We start from the raw sequence: 9,918 nt of genomic DNA, 5'->3' as shown, positions 1-9,918 counted from the left end.
GTTTTCTTTTAATTTTTTCTCTATTGCGTGTTTTTTTCCTTATGCTTTGCTCTTGATTTTTTTATTATTTATTTATGTTATGTATTTATTTATTTACTATTTATATATTTTATCATTTTTGTTATCATTATTTTTATTTTTATGTATATTATAATACCAATTGGATGAACCTAAAAGTAGAATATTATCCTTCTCAATTGAGAACATTTTTTATGAAGACGGAACATTATTACCTAAACCTGGACATCCTGTCTGCTCAATAAAAAATATTATATGTTCATAAGATAAATGTTCATTAATAAAATTTTACCTAAATATATTCATGTGGGATCTTGTTTCGAATGATTTATTGCAAGAAAACTGATGGTGTAATCGGAATTTAATTTGGATGTTTGGATTAGTAGTTTTTGTTTTTGTTTTATAGACACGTATGATGTCACACAAATCAAGCGGATAAAAAATCACGCATGCATGCTGGTGGGCTCCATCCCGCGCGCGTCGCTGGTTGGACGGGAATAATTGAGCGGGAAAGGTGCCGGACCGATGTTACCGTCTGCCCAGCGGACGCTAGCACCCCCCATGCCGTCCTGCCTGCGTTGTGCTTCCCCTCCCCACCCACACGGCCAACACCGCACAGCTACCATCCAAATCGCCGCATATAATGTGGCCCGGCCATGGAGACTTTCCTCTTCCCCTCCCCCTCCCCCTCCTCGCCAGCCCCGCATCTGGCCCGGATTAGCTGACTCCGGCTCCCCTCCACGGGTCGCCCCATGCACCGCCCCGCCAGGTATGTCTCTCGTGTTCCCTCGCCTTGACGCTTCTCCCTTCTCGGCCACCCGCTTCGTTGGTTGCCATCAATGGACGCCGCCGATTCGGCTCTCTTTGCTGTTCGGCACCGCGTCTCGCGATAGACAATGCTGCAATCTAGGACTAGATGGATTAGATGGGGGTCGCGCACTGTTTGGTGGTTCCTGCGATCGTCCGTCGCTGCGGGGAATGTTCCTTCGTTGCTAACGAATTCAGTAGTTGTGGCCGTACGGATAATCCCAATTCAGTAATCGTCTGCCAACTTTAATTGCCTGGTGAACTGGTCGAGACGCGGGTTTGGCGTTAGGAATTATTGGAATCTCACCGCACCTGGCATTTCGTTCCATCCCCATCTTGTACGGTTTTCTGAGAGATTCCAGGCTTCATTTGGTCTCGCTGCATTTTGTTCTCTTCCTCCAATCCGAGGCGCAATAGATAAGTTCTCTTTTGCTTAATGCTAAAAGACTGGGGCCATCGGCCCTAAAACTCTAAAAAAATAGATAATAATAAGTTCATGTCTGTAGTTGCTGCCATTGCTCTACTCTCTACGTAGGTATTTTGTTCGCGGGAATATTTGTTGAAATTTTGGTAGGGACGACCGAAAGCAAAGGGAGAACCAAGGGTTGTTGGATTGGGTTAGAGCCTGCGCCATCATATTTTAACTTCCAAAATCCGTTAGGATATGCTTCTTTTTCGGGTCTCTCTGTTTCCTTCCTCTTTTTGCTGGAGCCACCGACTTTGATGTCTCACCAAGAGCACAATGTCTCACTGCATCCCCTTTTCTCTCAACTAGAGGCATCCTTGTGTAGACAAGATCTGCCTATGTGTTTCAGGTTCTTCATTGTGTTTATGCAATCGGAAGCTTTAGGCCGAGCTGATTTGTGTTGTGTTGTTTCTCGTACAGCTGATCTAAGCCAGGCGCAACTGTGAAACAATGGCGACATCGAAGAAGGATCCCCCAATTCCCAGCAGAGGCAGCATGTCACCCAACCTCAGGCCATCCAGCAGTGAGTCCTCTGGGTACGGATATGGTGCTAGGCGGGCGCGGTCTGTCCCGAGCTCCCCAGACCGCAAATTCGGCTCATTATCGCCGTCTGTGGCTGCCTCTGCCTCCACATATGTGCAGCATCCATCATTGTCCAACGCTGGTCGGTCCATCTCATCGCGGACTATGGGCTCATCCATCCATGGCACCAAGGCCCAGCTATTCCCTGGTGCAGCTTCAAAACCTATACTGGCGAGGGCGAAATCTAACAAGGTCAGCACCACCTCGCAGCGGCCTCCGGTGCTTGCTGTGCCGCCAAGCAACTCCTTTAAGGACATGACCAAGACGGCAGCTAAGGCATCGCCATCCACCTTGCTGAGGAGTAAGCCATCTCCAAGGCCTAGTGCTGACAGTTGCAAGGCGGCAGCATCACCTAAACCTAGCAACCAGAGGAGGGTCTTGTTGCCAGGTGCTTCTAGAGGAGAAAAAGTGCAGCCACTGTCTACTGCGCACTTACCTGGTGCAGCCGCAAGAAAAAGATTGGATACTGTTAATGGTGCTACTACCAGCTCAAACGCTAAAAGTGTTTCTCAGAAGGCAATGGGAGCATCTGCAACCAGTAAGGACAAACATAAGGACCCATCGATGCAGATTAAGGGAACAGAGTGCATAAACACCACCCTGTCCATAGAAGAGCACTTGCACATGGAGGTCTCTGATCCAGTTGTTCTGAAATCCATGGAGATGACTGTACCTGATCAGCATGAGCCATCTTCCAATCAGCCAGAACAAATATTCAAAGATGATGAGGAATCCAAGGGACATTTCTCTGAAGAGAAAGTAGATGCAGGAGCTAATGAGATTCATAATGGAGGGCAAGATGTCAATGGTAGCGTCAAGACTATATATGAATGTGGGATCGTTGAGAAGGAGGAGGCTGACCGGAGTGTGGATAAGGCAGTGCCGAGGACTGAAGTTGCTCAGGTGTGGAGAAAGGATGATCCAAGGGGCAATGACATGATTGAGGAAACCAAAAGCAAGCTCCTAGAGGAGAGGAAGAGCCGGGTGAAGGCCTTGGTGGGGGCCTTCGAAACTGTATTGTCGTTCAAGGAGTAGTGCTCAACCTCGTCTTCAGATCTGTTGTGCCCATCTCAATATTGAGTACATCCTGTCATGAATATATATGTGATCATGAGGAGCTGAGTGTTTATATGATGACTTCCTTGGTTCGTCATACTCAATATCATATTTCTTTTTTCTGAATCATCATTGCATTCGATGTGGATTTTCTATTTGTTGCTGTTTATTGATGTAGAGTTAAATTAAATTCTGGTGCTTATGGAGAGAACATTTGGATTCTGTGAGGAATATTCATACTTGCAATTTTTTATATCTTTCAAAATGTTCTCTATAATTTTGTCAAGTCATTACTTTCTGATTGCAGAAAGCTGATACATGTCAAACATGGGAGGGTTCCCTTTATATCCTGTAAAATAAAAAATTTGTATAGGCCATCATGGAGAAGCTTTAGTTGCCACTGCTCTTCAATCTTCGATAGACAATGGACGATCAAAGGAAGAAGATGACCGTTTTCATCTCGAATATACTCTTTTTTAAAGGTTATTTTGTGTCATGTCATCCTTTTGTACAAGCTATTGTTTTCCTTAATATATATCAGATATGAGACACTCTCTTCTTAGAAAAAAGAAAGAAAGTGATTATGCTTGAGGATGTTAAATTGTGTCTATATTCTAGAAACTGATGATGCTTGCCATGGTACATATTCCTTATGTAGATAATAAATAGTAAAATGAAATAATGCCTAAAACTGTATAGCGCAATAGCTCTATATGAGAAAAAGAGTAAATTTTATTGGTAGTTCTTGAACTTCCACATCTTCGGGTCAGGTGTTGATGAGCATATTGAACTATCCATGTAGCTAAGAGCCCTCACAGCCTAGACACAACGACGCAATTATCAGGGACACGCTCTACCACTGAGCTAATAGCCCGTCGCGCGGGCCTCCCAAAGGGAGGCCTGCTACGCCAAAAATGAGAAAAACTCCATCCATTTCCTTTTGACATCCCCATGCCACCACACGGGGGAACATGGGGACGTCAAAAAGGTCTTGAGTTCTCATACAGGTTCCAGTACTTCAAATTACAAATTTGATTCCTTCAACTTGCCATTAGTTCTCCAGGTCCTTATACTTGCAATGTACACACTGGACTCCCTAAGCTTGCAATTACAGATCTTGGTTCCTGTAGTTATAAATTGCACACTTCGCTCCCTAAATATGTATTATTGTATTATCACAGTCCACCCTAGCCTCTCTCCCCTACATTGCATTACATATGCCTGCCACACCCGCACGGTCATTGTGCTACACCGCGCTCGTCCACCCATACTGGTGTAGCACCAAGGGTAGATACATGTGGTGGAGGCTCAGGCAGGATGTGTGGACCTAACTTTCCAGGACCTATTGTACGTGTCGCCTGGCAACTATGATTGCCCTACTGCATGTCCTGGCCGAGCCTCCTCCACCATGGCCCTTGAAAGGACCTATGGATGGCTAGAGGGGGGTTGAATAGTGAAAAGAGTCAAACATAGGGGTATGTTAAGTCCCTGGGAGAAGTTCTCGACTGACAGATTGAGGCCTCAAAACTGAACCCACTGCTGTTTTGGACCTCAAAAATTTGGTTGTCTGAGATTACAATGTTGATGATGATTGGCATCTCGCGTTCTCGGATTTTTGTTAAGCAACACAAGTTGAGCCTAATATAAAAGTCGGAGTATACCTCTTGGAGAAGAGCATGTAAAAAGTTGGACTTAGTTTGACCAAGCTTGACCTCCCAAAACCAACAAAATCGAGCTCTACCTTAAACCTCGGTAAGTCATTGATGGTGTGAACTTAGGGATTATTTAACTGCTAATTTATTGCCCTAATGACCATGGACCCTAAATGAAATTTGTAGAGTTGTTCATGGGCTGTAACTTTGCTTTTATGCCCAAGGTCCAAATCGGCCCATAGCCGGCCTAATTTGGCGCCCACCGCACCTGCACTGTCGCCCGCCACGTGCTCAATGAATTGTCGACGTGTCCTCCATGCACAAGAGTGCGCCCCACCATTGCTGCCATGTGCCCCTGCCTCTCTATGCTGATGGGGAGTTGCTGAGGATGCCTAGGCTCACTCTCTGCCTCTCCCTCACATGCTCTTGCTATCCCTAGCTCTCCCCCTTACTCTATGGCGTGTGCGCGCGGGCACGCCGAGCTCCGCCATGGCCGCCACCAAGCAGGGCTTGTGAAAGCTCTAGTTTAGTTTTGGTGAATTGATGAAACCCTTAGTGCTAACCTAGTTCATCAAGTGATCATGAGATAGGTAGCACACTTCAAGTAGAGAAGCAAATGAAGATCATAACATGACAATGGTGATAGCATGGAGATGATCAAGGGCTTAAACTTGAAAAGAAGAAAGAGAAAAACAAAAAGCTCAAGGCAAAGGTATAACTTGTAGGAGCTATTTTGTTTTGGTGATCAAGACACTTAGAGAGTGTGATCACATTTAGGTTTAATAGCCGTACTATTAAGAGGGGTGAAACTCGTATCGGAATGCGGTTATCAAAGTGCCACTAGATGCTCTAACTTATTGCATATGCATTTAGGATCTAGTGGAGTGCTAACACCCTTGATAACATTTGTGAAAATATGCTAACACATGTGCACAAGGTGTTTGCAGGGTTGAGATGGGTTAGGATCTAGTCGGCGCTTTTGGAAAAATGAAATGTCTATTTTCTATTGCGCCGGATGCAAAATTCTTGGTGGTTGGCACATTGGAGCAAGGGTGAAGAAGTTAGAGTTGAAATGGAGTTGATCGAATTGATGCTGGCGTCGTTCTACTGACCGGACGCTGGGTCACTTAGCGACCGGACGCTGAAAGGCTACGTCCGGTCGAGCTGTCAGACGGCACAGTAGGCTAGGGTTGAGCACCGGACGCTAGCTGCGTCCGGTCAAGGTGGACCGGACGCGTCCGGTCAGAAAATCATGCCTCGGGGAGCTTACTGGAAACGATCGGACGCTGGGGCTTCAGCGTTCGGTTAGTTTTGATCGGAGCGTCCGGTCAGCGTCATAACCATTGGAATCTGACGAACAGCGTTTGAAGGCAATGACACGTGGCGTCCATCGGGCGACCGGACGCTGAGGGCCAGCGCCCGGTCAGTATGACCAGAGCGTCCGGTAAGAGCGCGTTTTGCCCAGTGAAGGGGTATAACGGCTCTATTTGATTAGGGCTCTATTTATAGCCCCATGGCCGGTTGTGGCTCATATCTTTAGCCATTTTCATTGACATAGCAACCTTGTGAGCCTAGCCAAAGGACTCCCACTCATCTACATCATTGATTCATCATCATAGTGAGATTGGGAGTGATCCAAGTGCATTGCTTGAGTGATTGCATCTAGAGGCACTTAGTGATCGTGTTTCGCTGTGGATTTCGCTTGTTACTCTTGGTGGTTGCCGCCATCTAGACGGCTTGGAGCAGCGAGGATCGTCGAGCGGAGGTGGTGATTGTCTCCGGCTCCGATCGTGGTGATTGTGAGGGGTTCTTGACCTTTCCCCGGCGGAGCGCCAAAAGGTACTCTAGTGGATTGCTCGTGGCTTGTGTGATCCTCATCTTGTGTTGGTTGTGCGGCACCCTATTGAGGGTTTGGCGTGTGAAGCCAATTAGCGCGTGAACCTCCAAGTGAGTGAATCGCCACAACGAGGACTAGCTTGCCGGCAAGCAAGTGAACCTCGGTAAAAATCATTGTCTTCATCATTGATTCCGAGGTGATTAGTCATCATTGTTATTCATCTTCGTGATTGATTGGTTCATTCATCTACACGGCGGTATAACCCTCTTGATCACTCTCTTTACTTTACCGCAAACTAGTTGACAAGCTCTTTAGTGTAGCTAGTTGTGAGAGCTTGCATGCTTGGTTGGTGTGGCTCTTTAGTTAGCCTTTGAGAGCACACTAACATAGAGTAGTGTCATTGCTCTTGTGTGAATTGACACTATCTAAACTAGAATTGTGGTAGGTGGCTTGCATTTTGAGTAGGCTAGCGCAACACTTGCTTCGCCTCATAATTGTCTAACCATTTGGTTAAGTGTTGTTGTAGAAATTTTTTATTAGGCTATTCACCCCCCCTCTAGCCATTAGGACCTTTTAGCTTGCTACCACTGCTATGAGCCTCCTCTGTCCCAACTGGCCTTGTCTTCATGTTCCTCGAGCCACCCCATGCGCATCGCGTCTCTCCTCCGAATGCCTACACCACCATGCGTTGTTGCCGCCGGTGCCCACCTGGCCATCGCCGCCAGCACACGCGGCCAAGCCGTGTTGGGCCATCGCGGTGCAAACCACGACTACTAGCGGATGTGTGCGGGCCCTAGGTGCTCTACCGCCTCTTCCCCGCCGTCGGAGCTCCGCCAGCGCCCCTGTCCGCCAGAGCCGTCGCCGGTCTGGCACCTGCGCCCATGGCCAAGGAGCCACGATTGGCCTCAGGCCAGGCTAAGGCCACCCATGGGCGTGGCCCACCATCATGCGGCCATGGCCCTTCCCCGCCGCTACCGTCTACCGCTCGCCAAACCGACCGGCTCGCCAGCCTCCCCTGCCTGCTCTATTCGATAGAAGAAGAAGGACCACGGGCAAGAATTTGAAGAAAGGGAAGGTCCTATCTGTGAAGTCTATGACTATTAAATAGTGCCTAGAAGGACCTTTTTTCTAGAAGCTGTTTAAGTGGAAAGTTTAGGGTCCTTAGTGCAAATGTGTTTGTCTTTATTTCATTTAATTGGCTAAAACTTTGAAAAATCATAGTAAATCGTAGAAAAATCGTAAAATAGCAAATGAAGATGTTTTGGAATCCTTATGAGTAGATCTATGCAGTAGAGTCATAATATAATATGTGTTAGTAGAAAGTTTCTGCTGTGTTTTATTTATCTATGTTAATTAGGATTTTCTAGAAATAAATTCATATCTAAAGTTGTGGTGATCCAATTGCTATAAAATTTTTGTGGTAGGCTACAGGTGTCATGTGTGCTGTGGTAAAAATTTCTGGTTTATTGGTACATGTGTGACTGAGTTAGTGATTTAACTTGTTTAGTGCTTGATAAATGGTTTTAAATAAGTTATAATTTTTATGAGGTTGTAAAAATGGAAAATGTTGTTCCTCTACCTTTGTATGAGGTTGTGCTAGCATAATAACATATAATATGGCCATGTGTTGCAGAAAATAGTGTGTTTTAGATTTATCTTGCTCTCACATGTTTTCTTGCATTAGCAATTTGTCTTTTTTGTAATAATTAATCTATAAAACCTGAGCATGTAAGATTTATACAGTAATCATGTTTTATCATCATCTATCTCTCATAAAAATTTGAGATCCAAACTAGATGTTTGCCACATCACCTAAAAATCAATATATAGCTTTATATATATGAATAGGAGAATAACAGTTGCTAGTAGATGCATGTAGTTAAGTCATATGATGCTCCCTTGCTTACCCTAAGTTGAATGTTGCTAAGTTAGGATAAATAATGGTTTAAAGCTAGTTCAAAGTCTTATGTGCTTGCTCTCTTGTTAATATCATAACTAGCGAGTACGTTGCCTATGCATATTCACTACACCACAACCCAAAATTAACGTCACTTGGGGGTCGCTAAAAATGTCGATTTAACGTCGGAAGGTTAGACGTTAAAGATTACTAACGGACTGTCGGTCGTTATATCTCGTTTTGGCTACAGACTGTCGGTCGTTAATTCTATTTCACTTCAACGTTGAACGGTCGGTCGTTATATCATACTTTTAACGACCCACCGCTCGTCGCCGTAGATCCCGCCTAACTTTTTAACGTGGACACACCTGTCAGGAAAAAAATTGGAGCCCGCCATTCCAGCCCGCCAAGGCGCAACACCACATCAGCCCATTTCCCGTCTCCCCTAGGCGCTCACCCCAGTAACCCATGGTCCCTTTCCCCAAACCCCAGCGCAGCACCCCGCCGCCGCTGGCTCCAATCGAAGAAAAAAAACCACGGCCACCACCGATCCTGCACACGGAGCCACCCCCTGAGAACTGCTCGCCACCGTCGGCCGGCCGCCCTCACCGGTGGCCCCCTTGCCTCCTCCATGCGCTCAGTCAGCGGGCCGACGACCTCAGGTCGCCCCTACCGGCGGCGACCTTAGTCCGGCCGCTCCGTGCCGATGACCTCAGCTCGACACCGTCTCCAGGTCAGCACAGCCGGTGAACTCAGCTCGCCCCTCCCTCCGCCCCCATCAGTGACCTTAGGTCCCCCTCCCCCACCACCACGTACGGCGCCCCCACCCCCTCCAAGTTGCTCTGCACCCGCACCCCCATCCCCGCCCCCTCCGGGGTCCTCCATTCTTCTACACTGGCGCCACAGCCAGCTCTCCCCCTATCTCCCTCCACACGGCCAGATCCAAAGTAAGGGAGCCACGGTGTCCCTCTACACTGTGTTTGCTGCTATTGACTGTGTCACCTCCTTACTAACTAAATCATGGATCTGTGCATGTTGTATTCGTGGTTGCCTGAAGCGTACAAGAAGAAGGTGCTCCTTGGACCTCTGCCCTAAGAAAAGCCACAGCATCTACAAGTGCCTCATCAGGCCTCAGCAAGCACTAGGAACCAGCTCGTGGATTAGACTCACGAGTATCAGGTAAAGTGCTCTCTACCACTTCGCTACCATTGTTGCTGCTTGTCTTTTCTGATTCCTGGTAAAGATTCTCCATGTAGTGATATGGATCTCTATTTCTGCTACTAACTGTGCCTTCTATTTATTATAGTGGACACATTTTTTGTTGCTTATTTGCTTAACTGGGCCAAATCAACAAGTACACGTGGCATAGAAACTAAGTGTGCTCTCTGCATCCCAGATGTTGCTTAGTCGATTTGGCATATGGCAAAAATGAATACATAGTTCATGCAGAGCTTCAATGTGTCATCCAGATTTATTGTAGGAAGTATATCAGTTGCCTTTAAGTTTACTCAGTGTGGGTTGTGGCTTTAGTTTGATCATCAGTATGGACTGTGGTTTAGTTTGATCTTCATTTACTCCACATTCAGTTACTATGGCTTAAGAT

The 9,918-nt window shown here is 46.5% G+C and overlaps 1 protein-coding gene across 1 annotated transcript; it reads left to right on the top strand.

The window, feature by feature from the left end:
• Window positions 1-599: 599 nt before the first annotated feature.
• Window positions 600-3,413, top strand: LOC136497330 (uncharacterized). Its single transcript, XM_066493119.1, has 2 exons — window positions 600-787; window positions 1,712-3,413. Exon 2 carries the CDS (start codon window positions 1,742-1,744, stop codon window positions 2,906-2,908), a length of 1,167 nt encoding a protein of 388 aa, XP_066349216.1. The 5' UTR covers window positions 600-787; window positions 1,712-1,741; the 3' UTR covers window positions 2,909-3,413.
• Window positions 3,414-9,918: the final 6,505 nt, after the last annotated feature.

This window comes from Miscanthus floridulus, chromosome 12 (assembly GCF_019320115.1).
Source record: "Miscanthus floridulus cultivar M001 chromosome 12, ASM1932011v1, whole genome shotgun sequence".
NCBI lineage: Eukaryota > Viridiplantae > Streptophyta > Magnoliopsida > Poales > Poaceae > Miscanthus > Miscanthus floridulus.
Note: the sequence above shows the minus strand (reverse complement) of the source record. Positions and strands in the feature narration are given on the sequence as shown.